The 21,428-nt window shown below is 39.0% G+C and overlaps 2 protein-coding genes across 2 annotated transcripts; one reads left to right on the forward strand and one right to left on the reverse strand.

Annotated features, from left to right (window-relative positions):
* The first annotated feature begins 11,999 nt into the window (after nt 1-11,999).
* LOC147848066 (auxin-repressed 12.5 kDa protein-like) lies at nt 12,000-15,491 on the forward strand. Its single transcript, XM_087338671.1, has 5 exons — nt 12,000-12,203; nt 12,439-12,690; nt 13,303-13,374; nt 13,526-13,646; nt 14,214-15,491. Exons 1-5 carry the CDS (start codon nt 12,107-12,109, stop codon nt 14,239-14,241), a joined length of 570 nt encoding a protein of 189 aa, XP_087194797.1. The 5' UTR covers nt 12,000-12,106; the 3' UTR covers nt 14,242-15,491.
* A 2,112-nt stretch (nt 15,492-17,603) lies between these two features.
* LOC147848067 (protein ANTAGONIST OF LIKE HETEROCHROMATIN PROTEIN 1-like) lies at nt 17,604-19,584 on the reverse strand. The gene has a single exon (XM_087338672.1). It carries the CDS (start codon nt 19,464-19,466, stop codon nt 18,054-18,056), a length of 1,413 nt encoding a protein of 470 aa, XP_087194798.1. The 5' UTR covers nt 19,467-19,584; the 3' UTR covers nt 17,604-18,053.
* Between the last annotated feature and the right edge of the window lie 1,844 nt (nt 19,585-21,428).

Raw genomic sequence — 21,428 nt, forward strand, 5'->3', positions numbered from 1 at the left:
GCCATTCGCCAACGAGAACCACATTATGACCAATATGCCACCAAAAGAGCTTGATTTTTTTAGGCATGTGGAGACACTAGAGACCCTTCCAAAAAGTAATGAGCACCTCATCATGGATGCCCAATGTTCGCCAGCCATTACGAAGGGGACCATCGAGCTGCAGTTGTAAAGTCCGCCCCAATTTAGTGCTATATTCGAAGAAGAAGCAGTGGTATCAATCCCATTCTAGTTCAACGAGGGGACGAGAACCATATACCCATAACTTCCAATGGGGTTCCACCTTAGTAACACCCGGGTCTGTCTTCCAGATGTTATCAACCTCCACCACCACTCGAACTAGGTGCCAAGTGCCCCTACTCTACCTCTCCCCAAAAAATGTATCTCTTCCGGATCCACTCACACCCTTCAACTTAACCATTCCAGCCTCATCAAAGAGACCGAACCATGCATCTTCTCACACATCCTCCATTGGAACCCTATCAACTGCCTCATCTATCAATCTCCGCATTTTCATAACTCCCTTGAAGGGAGGGAATGGGTCCTCCTGGGCTCCCCTTGGAGAAACCATGTGTTTCCAATCGTCAATAGAGTGAAGCCCTGTTTGCGCCAACTTTCCCCATGCTAGGCCCTTAAGCTGCCCTAACATCATGTCATCACTTGTTTGCACTTGAGGATTCCAAAATAAAGGTTCTCTAGTCCACTCAATGAGTGTCTCTGGGGTGTGCTTGACCAAATGTTGTCGCACATGACACCATGCCCGCAAGATGGAGTTTGTTACCCTGTCCTCCGGTTGACAAGCCATCTTGGGTCGGACTCCGCTCGTGCAACACCAGTTCAAGGAGTTAGGCCAAGGCCTACCATACTTGGGAGTCCTTGCTTGCAACCTGTTGCGAAGTAGTACCTTCCAACACCCCTTACCTGGTAGAAGGCAACGAACCACCAATTTGGCCAGCAATGCACGGCTCTGCGCTAAGGGGTCTATGAGGCCAAGCCCCCCTTTGGCTCGCAGTTGCGTTAAACAACGCCATGACACTCTGGCAGCAAACATTGGGTTGTCCTTACCGGACCATATAAACCCCCTGATGGTAGCCCTAATCGCATGCAAACCTGCCAGGTCCATAATCCAACATGAGACCGAGTGCCACATTGTGGCGAGCATCACTTGGTTCACAATAAGGACCCTACCAACGAAGGATAATTTAGATCTACTCCATTGGTTCAGCTTCTTGCTTATTTTGGCTTGCACATGGGACAATTGCGCTCCCTTGGGAATTCAGCCTGCTGCAAATTCTCCTCATCGCCCTACAAGAAGAGGACCGTATTATCAGCATATTCAAATAAAAGAAGATCTTCACTCGCAATAGGGATGGGCAATCCCCTCAATCCGTTGCTTGGTACTTGTAAGTAGGTAGAGAAAGCCTCGGTTACGAATAGATAAAGATATGGGGCTAGGGGGCAGCCTTGCCTCACTGAGCGTTGTAGTTGGAAGGAGGGGCCCCTAGCACCCGCTATCAGCACACTACTATAGCAGTCCGATAGAGTGCAGAAGTGCATTTCCTCCATTTTTGGGGTAGGCCCGTAGCTCTCATCACGTTTTCCAAGAAGGGCCATAGTACCATGTCGTAAGCCTTCTCGAAGTCAAGCATCAGAATAGCCGAGCTCAAGACGGAGTGATCAACCAATGCCATTGCTTCTCAGAGAAGCAACACATTATCAAAGATACACCTTCTCCTGATAAACCATGTTTGATTCTCATGTATAATGTCTAGTAAGAAGCTTGCTAACCGCCGAGCGAGGACTTTTGCGAGTATCTTGTAAATCGTGTTAAGGATCGTTATTGGACGCCACTTTCGCAACTCCAGGCTCCGCTCTACCGGTTTGGGAATGAGATAGATCATCCCCTCAGCCAGCCCGGTCGGCATTGTTCCCGAGGACCAAATCTCCTGAACCCCGGCTTCCAATGACGGGATAACATTGTCCCAATGGATCTCGAAAAAATCTCGTGAGAGACCATCAGGGCTAGGGCATGCTCCTCTCTACAAATCCCTGAGTGCCTCCAAGAGTTCTATTCGAGAAATGGGGCTATCGAGCACCATTTCCATCTCTTGGGTTACCTTGGGGTGAATGCAAGTCATCACCCTATCAGCCAACTCTATGTTTTGCCTCATATGGATAGGTGCAAGGAGGTCTTGATAGTATTGCGTTGCCATATGCAAAATCTCATCCTTGTCCTCCGTAATTGAGCCGTCTGGTTTGCGCAACCCTTGTATATGTCCACCACCACCCTTGGGAGCCTTGTAATGAAAGAAATGTCGGTTGACCCTATCGTCTATTCTAGCCCACCATGTCGTCGTTCTTCTAAATAGCATTCGGTTCCTCTCCTCCGTCCTTACCCGCACCTTCATCTTGGCTTCCTCTAGCTTCGATTTAGACCAATTGCAACTAGGGTATACCTGTAGCAACCATTGCGATGCCGCAACAGTATTCCTTAATTTTATTTCAATGGCTCTGACCTACTAGAGGGCTCGCTTGGTCTCCTGTTGTAAAAAGGAGGAGAGGGCCAGTTTTTTTTGCAAATCCTCACTAGCCGATTCTCTTACAATGGTCTCCCGCCATATACTCTGTAGACTTGCCTTCACGTCTTCACTCTTCATGATCTTTGTGGGGATTTTCACATTGAGACTCCCCTGTCTGCGGTTGGGTGGGTTAAGGTCTAGTCTCATCGGCTGGTGATCAGAGAAGGTAAGACCTGCCAAGATAGCGAAGGAGCCCCCCAACTCTTCAAGGGACAAGCTGATGTATACGCAGTCTAACCATGCCAGGTTACCACCCCTAACATTCACGGCGGCTCTAGAGAAGTGCAGCGAATGTGAGCATCTCGTAAGGGAAGAGCCCCATGTATCTTTCACCCCGATTTTGCCAATTAAGAAAGCCCATGAATCTTGCTCCGCACCATGAATTGGTCTTTGGGTCCCCCCTTTCCTGTCTCCCAGATGCTCAACCATGTTGAAATCACCAACCATTATCCATGCCTCTGCATCAGGTAATGTGGTCGCTAACATCCTCCAGAATATTACTCTCTCGGGGAATGAGTTAGGGTCATACATGTTTAGCACCCCAATCTGTAGGCGATTCCATTTCAGAAGCACATATAAGGCTCTACCCGCAACCAATGTGCCATGTGATGTTACTTCATATCGGGCCTTATCGTTAATCAAGATGCATACCCCTCCTTTTCGGTGGAGGTCGCCCTGTGCCGCCGACCATCACGTGGTCCACCCACCCGACAAGGGGTTTATTAGGCTCTAAATTCTCTCTTCAGAGAGGTGGTGTTCGTGCAAAAGCAATATGTTGATCTTGCCCCCAATGTTAGGGGGATTCAATTCCTACCGAAGTCTTTTGCACTCTTGGTGTTGCAGGCCTCCACCAAGGCCCTGTACATTCCACATTAAGATCCTCGTCCGAAAACGGTGAGGTTGACACCCATGTCCGGGCTGACCCCCATGTCACGGGAAAAACTAACAACTATTTCTGGGGCTATGGGCTCCATCAAGGACTGAAGAGCCCCTAAGGGATTCTCTGCCTGTCGATCCCGACCCACTTCAAATAGTTCTCGCGATACGTTTTGGCTCCTAAGTGGTTGTCCAACCTGCATCCCTTTATCCCAAATAGTCCTCGCCAAACCAGGTGATGGTTTGCCTGTATTTCCCTTCCCTTTGCCCTTGATCTTGCCCGTCCGGATCCACGATTTCAGTAATCTGAGGTCACCACCACATTCATGTTCCATCATGAGGGGGGCCTTTGCCAACATCTCCTCTGGGATAGAAAGTACATGATGTGGTTGCAACTCCATCAGGGTGGGGAACACGAGCTGAGGATCTTGTGAGGGAAGGGACAAGGAGTCACATGGGGACAACGTTGCTGCCAACGCTTCTAGGTTGTCATCCCCTAGCCCTTGGAGCAATGTAAATATGTTGGTAGCTCTCACCTATAGGTCGTGTGCTTTTGCACTCCCTGAGAGGATCTTCACCCGTTTCAAGGGTTGTTCGTCCACACTTGTTGGTGACAAGGTAGTGGGACTTCAATCTAAGGGAATGCCTTGAGAAGGGGGGAACCAAGAGTGACGAGGCTCCTTGGCAGCCCGTCAAGAAGAAGGGGAAACTTGGAAGCCTAGGTGCAGCTTACCTCTCTCTTAAAATGTAATTCTTCATATATTATGCTTAAGCATTTTCATTTTAGCATGAACAAGAAGTTTATATTAGAGAATGAGTGATATACATTGGTGGAAGGATTGACAAAGTTCCTTTCTTTCTTTCTTTTTTACCAAGAAAACTTTAAACACTCTCACTAGACAAATTATTACATCAAAAGGGAGCAGTCACCAATTTGTTGAGGCGGGCAAAGGTATCTTCTTGTGCATCAAAGCTCGATAATAAAGTCTCCTTACTCTATTTGCCAGTCCATTCCATATCATGTTTATTCTCCTCAAATTTTGTGACACCATTTTCTTTCATATGACTAATGAGATTATGAATATTTTTTGTTTTGTTTCAAGATCCTTTGCAAATTCTACTTCTCCATGACTTGGCTACAAAGTAGACACCTTTGTGCATGGGTTAGATTTTCATTTACACGATTGACAACATTGTAATTTCTCATGAGCCATATTGACCATAGATAATTCAACCTAAGTATTTGCCAAGTTCCATGAGGAATATCATTAGCTTTGATTAGAAGCCATGCAATGTTGAATATGAAGCCATAGATTGTACAAATGTATTGAAGGTTGTAGTGCAATGTGTTGTGATAACCATCCCAATTTTTTCATAAATTATTTGCTATACCTTATGAAATATTTGCATGCTTATGATTCATGTGGACATCCCTTAGAGATGTTATGGCTATGTCAAATTCCCAAGCATTAATATTAGGTTAGTTTCATAGATCTAGTGATCACATGGAGACAATGTTTACAATTTATGGTTAAACCATTATATCTCTTCATGATTGGCTTCTTATTAAGTAAACGTGTATGTAATTATTGTGGGTAGTCAAGGGATTTTATTAATATAATAAGATTGGATCATATATCCCTTGCAATGAAAATTTAATTATATTATCATAGACCATGCAACCACCAATTTATATCTTTGGCATGATTGAATCTTGGTAATGTGCATGTATGCTTGGGAGATAACATTTTCATTTTTTTGTTGTTATGGCTTGCTTATAACTGCACTCTAAACTTACATTGAACAAAGGATACAACTTCAAATACATTGGTATGATTAATGGTCATAGCAAGGTCAGCATCGTTAAACAACTAAAGTGTTCTAATAATAACATTCATAAATGATGACAAGATTGATGTCATCTAGCCAACTAAAGTGACATGAACCTTTAGTAAAGAGGTAGTTTAGACTATTTGGTGTACAAAGACGACAACCACCAGCTCCTGTCTCACCTTTTTTGAGAATCCATTTTTATTTGAATATACTTTAAAGCAAGCTTCCATTATCTACTAACATTTCAAATGTTTATTCAAAAGTTAATGGTTTACGGAATGACTACTCAAATTTTATATTTTAAGATTTTTTAGAATCCATTTTCAGTTGAATATACCTTTTAGAATACTTCCATTATCTTCTAATGTTTCAAACATTTATTTGAAAGTTAATGGTTTACGGAATGGCTACTCAAATTTTATATTTTAAGAATAATGTACTCGTTATATATATGTACATATAGAGAGAGAGGGATGGAGACACACATACACACACAGAAGGTTGTTAGGATAACATTTGGTCAATACTATACATGCAATAATACAATTAAGGAGTCAATAATCAACATATGCATTACCTTGATGGACTTCCATTGGGTAGGACACCATCCATGCAACCATTCAGTTGGCCATAAATTAAATATTGTTCACATCTTCTTAACTCTAGGTGCATGACCTCCATGATGGAACACATCGGTAACTACCTCCACAATTTGCTACTTCCAAAGGCACCATCTCAAAACTTTCGTCCATGTTATGGGCCATGGCATGGTACTCATGGTTATTGGTTGGACTAAGAATACATGGGATTCTTCACATGGGAATTAATGTGTGACCTCTACATTGCCCACGGGCCATTGTCATTTAACATGCATTACCAAGCAATGCTACTTATTCTTCTAGCATCCAACATTTTTATTACGATGATTTATTGACGAGTAATATTTTCACCAAAGAATATGACAAAAGTGCTCAATTTCAAAGAAATTTTCCTGTTTGCCTATCATGATCATATCCATCATTGTGATTTGCATACAAGACATCATCTTGGGAATTGATTCTAGAATTCTTCGCTTTTGCATAATCTCTCGCTCCACAAATGTTGCCTTATTTAGATCTACTTTTGCAAGTGTTCCTCTTATCAACATTTTCATCTTATTGAAGATATCCACAAACGCTTGATGCTTAGCCAATAGTGAGGCCCCATTTCCTCTTCTTAACCTTTCTATAACCTTTGTAGGGAAACAATTGAGATATTATGGGATTCCCATATCTATAATAATTGAAGTACACAACTTGGGAGTGTCATCTCTATGAGATTCTCTAGCCTCTCAAATTCCGTGGCACTCTATGAGGACTCTTTCTTGAGTCAATATGTAGTTTATGAAGTTCAAATCAAGGTAGACCAAAAACAACTAGACGTTCCAAATAGTGATTGTTGGGTAATTTATTTAAAGAGATACATTTACACTAAGAAAAAATCTCAATGCATAAAACATAGGGTGGGTCTTGAATCTAAAAGAGTACATGCAAGGGATCGACAATACTTAGATGTATTAAGCTTAGCTCTTGCAAAAACAAAATTGTTATGATTTAATGAAATAGAACTAGAACTAGGAATCAACGACATCTTGGTTGAAGCCTGAACCAAACCGTTAAATCATTTTTAAATAGTTTGGCAGTTTGGTTTGGTTTGGTTTAAGCTAGAGTGTCCTTAACTGGTTTGAGCTTGATTTGGGGTGGCTCAAGTTGAAAACTAATTTGAGTCAAACCAGCTAAGGCTTAATCGGCTTGGATAAAGTGGTTCCTTTAACTAATTTGGCCAAATTGGTTAGCCTTAACTTGTTTAGGAACCGGTTTGACTCTACTTTGGAAACCCCCATACAGATTAAAGCTTAACCAATTTGGTTTGGACAAGGTCGAACCGGTTAAGCCAAACTAAGCCATTGTCGATTCCTAACTAGAACAGGGACAAACTCAATGTAAACTAGATTGTGCAACCAAACAACTCTAGATTTGGCCAAAGTTACATGTTTTGATTCATCATATACTTGGTTAAGAACTTCAAACCGATTGGATCCTCCGTGTCTATAAGGGATATAAAGGTTTCTCGTTGTAATGGGGAAACTACGATCAAGATAATCAATAGTACTTACTTGGGTTTCATAGGGATACCAATGTTCCTTCTAGTTGGTAGACTTGTGAAGATGTTTACTCATTGTGTTATTTTTAACCTTCTCAACACTCAATTTGTGTAAGTCTCAAATAATTGATTGTCTTGCTTTGGTGCTACGATTTGATTATATGACACTCAATCTCTAACAATATGAACAAGTATTTATACTTGCCAATATACTCCATGGCTATGAAAAAAACCTTGCTAAAGCTCCCCAAGAAAAGAAGAGAAAAGATGTCATGGTTCAATATGTCATAGGCAGAATCCATAAACTAGATTGATATAGGAAAAGAGAACAATAAGAAAAGGATTTATGTTGAGAACAACATGGACAATACTTGCAATGATGTGACGAAGGCTAACATTTTGAAATGGTTAGTGCACCACAATGTCATGCATGGTTGCCACTTGGCTATTTGCATGCACATCATTTGGCAATCAACATATAACTTAGGGGTGTTGTCATAACTACATAAAATTGCATATAAAATCACAAGGTAATGGAATATTGATAATTAAACATGGAGGTTATGGGTTCAGATCTTTCCCTATAACATGTTGTAAAGTCATGATAGCGATCATCCAATATAGACTGCAATTTGTAAGTTCGAACCATCAAGTCATTTAAACTGTGAGACCATGGTAACTAGTTTGATAAAATATTTTATTCATGGCTCCAATCATGTGAATATGTTATGCATATACACAAACCATATTTGAGCATTTTGGCTCATACTAGGAGCAACATAACATGGGAGACCAAGGAAGAAGAGATGATGAGAGCCACACAATATGATATTTTAATTAATTTAAAAGGACTTCAACATTGGCAAACATTAGCTTTTTATTTTTTTGACATATGATCGTTGTCCATGAGTCATGATAACCTAAAAGGACTAAGAAATGCACATTCATTACAAAACTTCACTTTAAAGAATTGGATATCTAGAGCCTTGACTCTTCTAAAACTATGTGTATCATCTTGGAGGCATATGAACATTAGAGCAATTTATAAAAGAAGATAATTTGCTTATTGATTATTGATTGCGTTGGAGTGATGTTATTATGTTCCCCCCGAAACTACCATTACTTATGAAGAATTTATAATGGACAATGTTTAGTGCTTTATTTTGTGTGAGACTGAGGGTTTGTGGACGTATACATCCTATGGGGTTTCAATGTGTCAATGTCTTACATACAAGGGAGGGAGATTAAGCTTAACATCACAACAATTAATTTCGTAAGCCTTAACCATTTGTCAAGGTTAGGCATTGATTAGCCCAACCTATGCATCTAGTCTTTGGCATGTTCTTGCATGCACTAAATTTGGTAAGCCTTAATCATTTGTCAAGGTTATCCATTGACTAGCCCAACCTATGCTTCCAATCTTTGGCATGTTCTTGCCTATACACCGATGAACCTTGAACATTTACCTTGCTAATCTATAAGCAAAACTTGTGGGGACATCTAACGCTATTTAAACAAAGGAAATTTGTAGTTCGTTTCTCAATCTAATTTCTTGAAAAGAAAGTATGGTAGTATGCATTATCTCAAAATAAAAATAATGTATATCTATAATGAACTCAACATTAAAACCATTGTTCCATAGGTATTGCTTTCACATTGTGCTTTTGCACATAATGTCTTGTTAATGCAATTAAAGGTAATGTTAATTGCCTTCTCTCTATGTCATGGAGCATGTGGGTTGGTGCACATGATCCAACCTAAAATTAAAGAAACTAATTATTGGTTTCCAAATAATGGGGAGATTGGTTGTCGCGGTTGCCAATCCTTTGTAGTGACAAGCAATTGTTTATGTTATATGTAAAGTCAATACTTTTACAATGTGATTTAGCACGTACGGGCTCGATGTTGGGTCGTGCCAAAATGCAAATATCCATTTCCATATTTTAGGACTATATTTTAGGAGTGATGCGGATGACTTCAGGAAGATGCTAAAGAGAACGGAAAGAAGAAACATCTTAGTTTATAAATTTGAATTATAGAACTAGTTGTTGGACATGGATGAGTATCTTATATGATATATGAAAGTGATAGATTTCCAAGGTCGATGCATTTGGTAATAGCACAAGATTCATGATACTTACATACCATTTTGTGTATTGGTATTACAAGATGGAAAAAAGTGCCGTGTGAGTTTTGTTGGGTTTTTTGTTGGTTTTGGAGTTGTTCATCGGTGTTGTATATATTGATCCCATTGTGGATTCAAGTTGAACTTTGCTGTATTTGGTTTGCTAACAAACGCAAAGTAATGTTTTTTTTGGAAAAAAAAAAGAACAATTTAGCAAAACCTTGCTTATAGATGGAATTTGTTGATGTGCATAATCTCAAAGCTAAGAGTTTAGAGTGATTTATAATAAATTCAACATGGCGCCCATTGCTAAGGACTTGAACCCATAACCCTAAGTTGCAAAGAATGAACTTTACTCAATGCACATCATCAACTTAAATTTATCCCAAAATAATATGAAGTAACATTGTTTTTTTTACTCTATCTCGGCAAGTTACTATGCAATGAAGTGTATAAAGAAAATACAAAACTCTATAGGAAAGCAATGTCATTGTGACACGCCTAAGGAAATACAATCAATGATCTTAAACAAGTCCTTAACGAAGATGGCAATGTTTTTTGTATTTGATTATGATCAAACAAAGTGTTAGCTTAATAATGCATAAATGAGTTCTTAATGAAGATGGCAATGTTTTTTGTATTTGGTTATGATCGAGCAAAGTGTTAGCTTAATAATGCACATTAATGAATGAGCTCTTTGACGATATGTAGAATGTAAGAAGTATGACATCAATGGAGGGCCCCGATGTATGGGGGGGGAGGGATTTATGGTGTTTCATGCAATCTCATATGAGATGTAACTTTATATTTTGCCCAAAAACAAATGTAAATCTCTTGTTTGTTTCCATGGAATCATTTACAGGTGTCCTATATTTGCAATTTATTTTTTATATATAAATCGCACGCATTTTTACTTGAAGAAAGAATGGTAGCTTGCAACTAGACCAACTTATCCTTCCAATATCGTTTATCTTTGAATATCTACATGGCATGTGGATCCATGATTTCCATCATAATAGTGTTGACCTTTTTTGCGTTGAAATGAATGCCAATCCATTAATTGACACGTCAGTAACACATTATAAATGTGACATCGTCAAATAAATGTGCATTTACCCAATAATATACAATACATACGATCATACTATTATTTCGACGTGTTGTCCTTGAGTAAGAACTTGTGAGTCATGGCTCGTTATAAACATGTCAAGATTGAGACTCACATCCAAGAAACTCATGAAGATTTTGAAATTAACAAGAACTAATACACATAAGCTAGCATCTATACCATATTCATAGTGAACATCCCTATATGATTATGATTGGAAGTTGGACAAATGTAAGAATTTGTTACAAAAGTGTCATCAAAATGCGCCCACAACTTTATTTTGTTGTGTGATTACCTTGAGCACAAAACGTCATTTCTTTGTTTGCACTATGTGCATTTGGTGTTGGTACCCTTGCACCCATGGTTGTCGATTTATTGTCCTGGGGAGGGGGTCGACAAGAATCAAAGATTTTGTGGCTAGGATACGAATTTTGGGTTTACCCCAATAAGAAGTGTCATATGTCACAATGCCCATTTGCATTAGGTGTAGGAACAAGCAATTGTTTATTCCACTTTTTGTCACAATATCTGCATCTTGCGCCAAGGGGGTACCTTCAACCAATAAAAAAACAACTTTTTTAGAGGTAAAGGGACATCATCTTTTCTTTTGATTGGGTTGTTTTCGTAGAGAAAGAAGGAGAGGAAAAGGAGGGGGTAAAGAGGAGGGAGTGAGTACGCATTTTCTAATATCATCAAAACGAAATGGGCGTCGAAACTTGGAAGACATAAATGGGGGAAAAAAATTACCACGTAGTTCCCTAAATAGGAGGCATGTCAATACAAGAAGGTCCCTCTCGATTGCTTGGCTTTGCCCAATAATAAGTCACATCTTATCTCTCTGTCTCTGTCTCTATGTAATGTGTCAATCGCTCGCTCGGCCCATTCATAAGGTGTGTACATATGTATGTATTGAAATGGGGATAGTTGTCCTAGTTGCCCATTTATACATAATATGTATGTATGTATGTATGTATGTATGTATGTATTATGGAGTCAAATGTCCAAGAGACAAAAGTGGACAAAACTTGAAAGACAAAAAGTTGAAGAGAAGAAGAAAAGAGGTATGGGGGGGAGGATGAGGTCCCTCTCTGCCCCCCTTCCTTATCCACACCCACACACAGACGCTGAGTCAGAGAAGAGGCTTTCACGCCAAGAGAAAGAGAGAGAGAGAGAGAGAGAGAGAGAGAAAGAAAGAGACCACAGAGAGAGAGAGAGACACACACACACTCTCTCTCTCTCTCTCTCTCTCTCTCTCTCTCTCTCTCTGTGTATGTGTACAGTGTGACTGTACACAGAGAGAGACAGAGAGATTTTTTCTCCTATATATATCGCCTTGGCTTCTTCATTTACCCATTCTTGCTTTTCTCCTCTGTTTCTGACTCTCTCTCTCTCTCTCTCTCTCTCTCTCTCTGCTCTGTTTCTTCATTTGTACATCTAATCTCGATCATGGGTTTGCTTGATAAGCTCTGGGATGATGTGGTGGCTGGTCCACAGCCAGATCAAGGCCTGAGTCGTCTCCGCAGAAACCCTAGAGTCCATGGTGGTAAGCTATTTTTCCTCTTCTTCTTCAGCTAAATTTCCATTGCTTTCTTTTAGGCTTTGTTCTTTTTTTTCTAGTCTGTGATATTTGCTTTTATTTACTGGGGAATGCATCTAAATACACTTGATATGTGATTATGATACACTGTCTTATGCATGTTTGATTCTTTGCTTGGGAATGTATGTGCATCTGGACCCTTGCTTTTGCAATGCATTTATGCTTGTGTATTTATGTACAGAAGCCATGGATGATATTGAACAACCGGCAAGGATAATGATGGAGAGGCCCCGCCGACGAAGCTGTGAATTCATCCGGCCGCACGAGGATCCAAGGTGGGTGACACAGAGCATCGCGATTGCCAAGCGGCCTCCAAGGCTCCTCCTGCCCACCGATCCGCTTGATCCTGACTCTGGTGATTGCGGCTCCACCCCTTCTACTCCAGGCGGACCCAACACCCCTGGCTCATCTTTCGTCGGGTCTCCCTTTAGTAGTGAGCTTCTATATACCTTTCCCTTTAGCTCTCTTTAGTATTATCCTAGTGTTTTCATTCCCCGCTCTCAATAGACTCAACATTCTGCATGAACTCCAAACAAAAATTATAATGTTAAAGAAAGGTGATGAATTTTAATTTATATCCCAGGAAGGTAGTAAACCTCACTTATAATTTGTTGAAATTATTAATATACAGATGCTCAATATTTAAAGAGTTTTATTTCAAAACATCTCCTAATTTATAGGTTTCTCACATGTAATTTCAATTGCAATTGATTTCCGGATACACGGCAATTTTACTTTAATTACGGTGTTTTCTCCATTCCCCATTTGAATGTCCAAAATTAATTATACTAATGGTAGTAAAATTTAAAAACATTAAATATTATAGTATGAAGGATTGTAAGAACATCCAAAGCAATCAATGTTTTATCTTTTTTAGATAGACTTTGAACAAAATCTATTAAAAACAATTAATATTCTTCTCTCATAGTTCTTATTAAATCTTACTGGGACATATTTTTGTAACAATTGTTAAGATAAAAGGATCATACTATGATGTAATATCTCTTTTTCGTCATCTACTTACATCAAATTTAACATTTGCAAGGTTTCGAGCGTGACAGACATCAGCTGAAATCTGTGTCAGTGCCTTCATCTCCTGCCCTCGGGTCTCATGGTGGTAATGACCCTTCCTGATTAGGAGCTAGAAGAGTTATGTAGCAATGAAATGGAAAGCTGAAAGCTGAAGCATTTTAAGCAACAAATTATTAACATGCTATAATATTATGGGTACTTTGTTGAGTATCAATTTAAAGATGTTATTGATGCAGGCCATGAAAGGGAGAATCCTTGGAGCAATGCGCTCCATTCTGGAAACAACAAAACAACAAAGAGACTTAGCTCAGAGAAGTTCGACAAACAACCACCTAACTCTCCTACAGTATATGACTGGTAATACGCTAACAAAATTTATTACTACTCAATATTAAGGCTAAATCTAGGTCCATGTGGATGAAGAATGGCTTTGTCCACTCACAGTCTGGATGGTTCTGGTTACTAGATCTGGAGATACAAGGTCTAGATACCCGTTCATTTGCTGACCTGTCTGAAATTCAAGCCACTCTGTTGCACACATCTGTATTAGATGTAAGGTGGACTGTGGTATCATGCTTGGTTAGAGAGCTAATATCCATGGATTCTATCTATCAAGTGTGATTATTCATAGATTTATATTATTTTTGTTGGTACCTACTCCTAAGTTTTCCTTCTGGAAAACACCAATAATTCTCATGTGGTGCATGGAAAGGTTTTATCCCTCTTCTTTAGGGAATTTGTGAATTCTTTTGCTAAGCTCAATTGTTACAAGGCATTGGCTAACTCTAAGTTCTCCATGAACTGATATGTTTGGAAAGATTCCATGTGGTTCTTGTATGCGAAATTTATGGAAGTTCTAACTGTGATTTAGTTGTTGTGACATTGGCTAATATCAAGTTCTCCATGAACCTGTGCATTTTCCAGGGTAGTATTGAGTGCCTTGGACAGATGAACCATATCTGTCAAGGGCTGGTGACTAGCAATATATGCTATGCCCTCGAGATAAGCTGGTCCATGTGGAGTTGGGCCATTGTATGTAGTACATGAGATGTTATGAAGACTGATGTGATGTACAAATTGTTCAGAAACAGAAAATTCAAGGCTTGCTCTGTATAAAGGGATGGCAAGTTTGAAAAGGCTATACAGTAAAAAAACACCAAGTCAAGCTATTGTTAATCCCAGCATGCCCCTCTTGGATTTTCGAGATGATGATGATAATGTAGGATAACCCTACCTTTGTACAAATATGTATGTGTGTGTATATATGCTGTGGTGTGACATTAGCAGAAAGTGCATATTCTGCAAGCAGTAGAGTGAACAGTGGGATAGAACTTGCTGCAGTTCCAGGTGGGCAACTCTGGCAATTTCAATTTTGTGATATACTGCTGTCATCTGGTGTAGAGGGGTTTTCTTGGCTTCCAGGTCAGATGTTAGTTCAGTGTGTTTGGATGTTAGTTCAGTTATGGCAGTTTGTTTGGGTTTTAGTTCAGTTATGGCAGTTTGTTTGGGTTTTAGTTCAGTTATGGCAGTTTGTTTGGGTTTTAGTTCAGTTATGGCAGTTTGTTTGGGTGTTAGTTCAGTTATGGCATTTATGGAGTTCCATCCTGAAACCAGAGATATATGATCATATGAGGTATTAGCGTTCCACTGCAGTTGTGTAGACGTTATGAGTTCGGTTATGGAAGTTCATCTGAATGTTAGTTCAGTTATGGCGATTATGGAGTTCATCTTCTGAAACCAGAGATATATGATCATATGAGATATTAGTGTTCTACTGCAGTTGTGTGGATGTTACAGACATTACCTTGTGACATCGTCGAAAAGAGAGCAATTGGTATGTTTACTGTGATCTTTTTCGAGGGCTGTTGGTTTCTTCTGAAGTGTTTATGGATGTGAATGTTTTTTAGTCTTTTTGGGAAGAGCTTTGAATGCTTTTATCTCAAGATGCAGAAAGATGTGTAGCCAAAAGATATAGTTTTCCTATAAGAGAGATGCACATTTGATATATATATATACTCTTCTTTTTTCTTATATATGTATATATATTCTGGAGGGAGTGTACAGATGTCAAGTCTGTTTTTGGGGAACTAGTATAAAAGATAGAATTTTATTTGTATTTTGTCTAAAAGCTGTTTTAAGTTTGGGAGACTTGTAATGTCTTAAGCTTTTTAATAGTTTTGAAAATGCATCCCTTCAGTTGCACTCTTTATGTTGGACATTGAATCATATGTTCTTTACAGGAATGCAATTGTGTTATTAAACTTTTGTAAGTACCTTTTTTATATATGTAACATGCATGCACGTCTCACACATCTATTAGCATTTGGGTATTGGATGTTGCCTTACAATATTTAACGAAATCTCAAATAAAAATTTGTAAGAAGGATTTAGCTACCATAGTTGATACATCTTTTTGTAAATGGCGGGGCAATACCAGCCACACAGGAATAGCACTATCTATGATGAGCTATAGTAATTGTTTTATGAAATGCATAAATAGACTATTAACTAGGCCAGCTTGTGGATAAGCAGTAATACTACAAATGTGGAGGGTGTTCACTGCATCTCTATTTCAATGATAGTTTGCCTGATAACAGGCATGCCCAGCTCATTGCTTTTAGTCATTTAAAATACGTCGCAGCTATAGCTATGGGATCATTTTAAAATTCATTGTTGTGTGTGTGTGTGTGTGAGAGAGAGAGAGAGAGAGAGAAAGAGAGAACAAATTTGATGTTTAGTATGGCTATTTGATGCCAGCTGATCAGATTCTTTCTCAAAGTGCTTCCAACATTATTGCTATCCATTCTTTGTCAAGTGGTGAAGATTCATCGCTTCAAGATTTCTTTTTAGGGATCTGTTACTATCAGTGGTAATCTAAAGTATGTTATTTTGTTGGGAGTGATATGTTGTGAATGCCATTGGTGCAGAGTATTCCATGAAATACGCAGAATGTTGCATGTGACCATATGAGATATAGGATCTTTGTTTGATGGTGTTCTACTTATGATCCAACCATGAATTGTTTCTCAAGTAATAAAATTGGACACAATTTCTTTACTGTTTCCTTCTTTCACTTGACATTCAAAATTTTGATTCTAGCTTCAATAGCAAATCATACATACAAAAATTCATTAGAAACAAAAGGAAACAAGATTTTGATGGATTGTTCTATGGTTGCATAATGTCATGGGTGGCAAGCACTTGGACCACATTCGTCACATGTCCACTTGAGCAAGGTTGAGCTCGTGAAACAAAACTGAAAATGCATGCAGGGTTGTTTTCCTTATGAAAATATGAGGCTGGTTGAGGGAACATGAAAATCTCTCTCAAAGAACTATTTATTGATAGCTTTAAAAGACAAACAAGTGCAAATACATACTAAATTATAATTTTGCATGACAGTAGGAAATAATCTTATCAGAGCGAGGTTTCGATCCTCGGACCTGTGGGTTATGGGCCCACCACGCTTCCGCTGCGCCACTCTGATATGCTGTTGGACTGTGTTCATAAAATTGAACTTATTCTATATTTGTATATTTGAGAAAGCCTTTTAACTCATTTGCATGGCAGTATCCGATAGCCAATCTGAATGCGCAATGATATAATGCTCCTCTACAATTCTTTGAATCTCACCTATTTTTTAAACATCGTGTTCTTCCTCTTAATGTTGTTTGATTCATGATAATTGTCAATCGTAAAATACAGCATTGAGCAACAAATGGCTCATATGCAAGTATTTAAATAATTTTAGGTCTTTATGCACCACCTCAATAGAGCTAAAATGAAACACAGCACATCTTAATTCTTAAGGCACAACATTTCTTACTACTTAGGAGAGAGATTAACTTGATGATAGATGTCTTGATCTCCACCAAAGGTAACAATTGGCAATGGAACTTATGCATCACATGATTATTAAATTTCCTACCACATGACACTTTTCATAATGCCAAACAAAACAAATTGTAAAATGCAATCAATTATCACCAAGCTATTGATCGGTCTTTTTTTCTCTCATATTCGTGTGTTTTAACTTATGATTGCCTTCCATTGGGGTCTGATAGAGAACCAGTAAATTACCTTTGCATTGTCAACACAATTCCCTAGCCGGACCAAGAAATTCAATAGCTTAATAATAAATCACACGATGAATTAAGAAAATCTAGCTTTGGGCGCCTTTAAGAATGGTAAATGATTACAAGGCTTCATGTTGCCACCAGTCCATTAAAACAACATTTAATTGGTTTCCAAATTTATCCTCTGGTATATTTGGATCCTATGAAAAGGTATTCAAAAACATGGTACACTTGCACATTAACGTGAAATAAACCTTCACAACGTATACAATGAGAAGACAGTACAATCTCATATATAGATCATTTTCTGATTAGTTTTCACCCCCAACCCATGTTAGTGGCTCTGTCCTCCGGGTATACTGTTCATAATAATCAGTTGCCACATCATAATAATAATTTGCCACACAATGGCTTTACCACTCATATATAAAGTGGCAGGTTACAAGTTTACAACATTTTCTTATCCAAATAGTGGTAAACTCATCAGACAATGAGTTCAAATTCATCCATGTATAGTCATGGTTTGTGAGTGGAATTTATAGCCACTCAGATATTTTCTGACATAAACAGCTAGTACTTATTACAATGCAAGATGCACAGTACACAATGCACTCTGGTTTTCAATATTAAAATTTTCTCATTTTAAAATTTGGAAATGAATATGGTAAAAAAAAACAAAAACTGTCAATTATAGTGATGGTATTATACCCGAATGCATGCTATGCAAGAAACTGTGAGCAATATATTCCCGCCGTTCTAATGAAAGTTGAGACCATGGCATGTGTTCACACGGTGTGTCGTCATCTTCAATGGGAATATAAAGGTCGGGATCAAAAGGTTCACTAAGTTGCTCGCAAATGTTATGTAAAACACAACAAGCACCAAGTATAGTTGGTAACTCTTGAACCTTAATCTCGGCTCGTTTTGTCAAGTATTGCCACCGTCCTTTAAGCCGAGTGAATGCATTCCTCGCTATCTTTAGCGCCTCCTCAACCCTTTCATTAAAGGCATGTTGAGTCCATGTAAGATGCTCTTGAATATAGGGTGAGAGTAACCAATCCAATGGTGGATAACTTGGCCCACCAACAACCCAATCACCGTGCAAGAAACCACTAAGCCCCCTTTCATATAGGGCCGATTTCTCGAGCACGTGTTCATCAGTGTAAGAACCCGGCCACCCAATACATATATCAGTGAACAGCCCATGTGCTTCGACCACACCTTGTAAAGTGAGAGAATACGAGGTTTTCTGGGTTCGTTCGGTGTGTTTCCGGTTGAAATAAGAGGTGACATTGACTTTTGGAGCAATGATGGGCATGTGGGTGGTGTAAATGGCCCCTACAATATCTGGGATGCCAGTAATCCTTTCAAATCCTTCTCGAATAGCTTGGGCATGTTCATGTGAAGGCCAATGGATATACTTTGGTAACAAAACATCATTGATAGCAGTGCAAACCTCAATCACAAGCTTATGACAAGTGGAGATACCAAGACCAAATCGCTTTGATAGGAGTCTAAGTGGCTCTCCAGAAGAGAGTCGCCATAAACATACAGCAACACGCTGTTGTACGGGTATGGCTTGGCGTAGCATTGTGTCTTCTTTTGACACCACAGGCCCGATTTCTTCACAAATATGATCAAAAGTTGCGCGGCTCATCCGAAAAGCATGATGAAATTCAGCCTCAGGAAAATCAGGTTCATTACATCTATCCCACCATGCTTGTGATCTCTCTTTCTTCCATACTCGTCTCTGGAGACCTTTCGCATGAATCACAATCTCAGTTGCCGGGTTCAAATCCATTAATTCAAGATCTTTACAATCCTTCATATCAATCTCTTCTCCTTCTTGATGCATTTGTGCTATTTCCATTAGATGGGCATTTTGCTCAAAGATTGTAGCTTCATCATCATAAAGGACATTTTCTTCTAACTCAATTTTTGCTTCCAAAAGATGGTCTTCATATTGCTCATTATTTTCTTCATACTCAGCACTGTGATGATGATGTTCCATACAGCCATTCTCTTCGTACTCTGCACCTGGATGATGATGATGATGAATGTGGCCGTTCTCTTCATACTCTGCACATTCTTCTTCCTGCATCTGGAGATTCCGTTGTTTAAGATTCTCTGATTTAGACCACTGAATGTATTTGAACCTTCTGAATTAGACCCACGCATCATATGAAATGTCTCCATTTAAAATAAACACACACACACTCACAAAAAAAAAAAAAAAACCCTACACAAACAGGGTAAGGAAAGTAGTCCTCTTCTCCCCACCCAATTAATGACAAGAAACCCTGATAAGACGAAAAGTACCACAAGAGAACTGAGTGGGTTTTAACACAAACCCGACACAGAGAAAAGAAAACAAGGAAACATAATCTCTACGCAAACATTGCCGATAAAAAGAAAACCGGCCTAGTTAACTACTAGCCAGAATCCAAAATTCGTGAATCTCAAAATTAAGAAAACGGCTAATTTTTAAGCGCCGAAAAAGGAAAGACGGCTGTGAACCCTAATTTGTAATATACAGACAGAGAGAATGAGAGAGAGCTATAAGTTGAAAACAGAAAGAGATGAAGAGCAAGAAGGGAAGAGTACCTCGTGCGAGCTTGAGTTTTGTCTCACGCACACACACACTCCTTTGGGTTTTCCTTTCACACGATCGATCGCCCCCTCCTCCTCTTCTTTCTTTCGTTCTTGGCTTCTTTCTTCACTTCTCGCCACAGAGCAAACATAAAACAGAGACAGACAGACAGACAGAGAAGCAGCTTCCTTACTTTTACTTACTAGGTAGGTCATGGACCATGGTCTGAAAACAAACAAGCTTTTTGTCTTCCTTTCTCTCTCTCAATGAATGAATGAATGAATGCTCTACTATAGTCTATTATGTACACATTAGGGAGGGCCACACTAGTACATATTTTCGTCTCATCGGGTACTTCATTCCAATTTCCCCGTGAGCTTAGCTACCCACCCACCCTCGCATTCGCTACCTTGCCTGCTCGATCCGAGCCCGCAACTCCTAGTCAACCAACCACATGCAAAGCTTTAACATCAAAACCTTTCACCTGGGGGGCTATCGAAACCAGATTCCATTGTGTGTATGTGTACACGAGACTGCGCATCCTGATCACACTCAAATGGGACACTTCAGTACTTGATTTTGCCTCGAGTTTATGCCTTGCTTCTCATCATTACCACATTAAGCTACTAATCTTGTTTCTAATTCTATGATTAGGAGCCCCAACTTCTGAATAATCACACTCAAATAGGACACTTCAAAACTTGATTATACCTCAAGTTGATGTATTGCTTCTCATCATTAGCACATTAAGCTACTAATCTTGTTTCTAATTCTATGATTAGGAGCCCCAACTTCTGAATAATCACACTCAAATAGGACACTTCAAAACTTGATTATACCTCAAGTTTATGTATTGCTTCTCGTCATTGGCACATTAAGCTACTAATCTTGTTTCTAATTCTATGATTAGGATCCCCAACTTCTAAATAGTCATGTTTGGGTAGTTTCGAGATTAGGTAAGTACACATTTCGAGTTTCAAGTACAAATAAGCATATTTCTAGTAGCTTTCCCCTGTTATTGGTGGCTATGTAATCCTATGATTAGCAACTAACTTTATGTTGTGACTACCTCCTTGTTACCTTCTTTCCACATCATATTTTGAAAAAAAAAAAACACATAATTGTTAAAGGTGTGTAACGTGTTATGTGAGTTGGATTTCAATCAAAAGTGAGAGTGTCCCTCAATGTGCAATAGTAGTAAATTTGTTAACATTCATTAAAGCTTTAATCTTCGTTAGAAGTAGCAATTGCAAACACACTGTTTTAGATGCTCCATCAAGAAAATCACCAGAGAATAAGAAAGATATTGTGGAATCCTATAGAATCCTGGTTGAGGAACTATTTTACCAATGGTTTTTGTACTAAATTTAGTATCACATGGCCTTCTATTTGCTACCTTCCATGGATTCTTAATGTGTTGGACTTGTACCCTCGTGTTCACTTGTATATAACCAACTTTTTGGAATTTTGTTT

The sequence above is a fragment of the Azolla caroliniana genome, unplaced genomic scaffold, assembly GCF_043228905.1.
Source record: "Azolla caroliniana isolate FFs.n. ecotype wild unplaced genomic scaffold, voAzoCaro1.0.p SCAF_522, whole genome shotgun sequence".
Taxonomy (NCBI): Eukaryota; Viridiplantae; Streptophyta; class Polypodiopsida; order Salviniales; family Salviniaceae; genus Azolla; species Azolla caroliniana.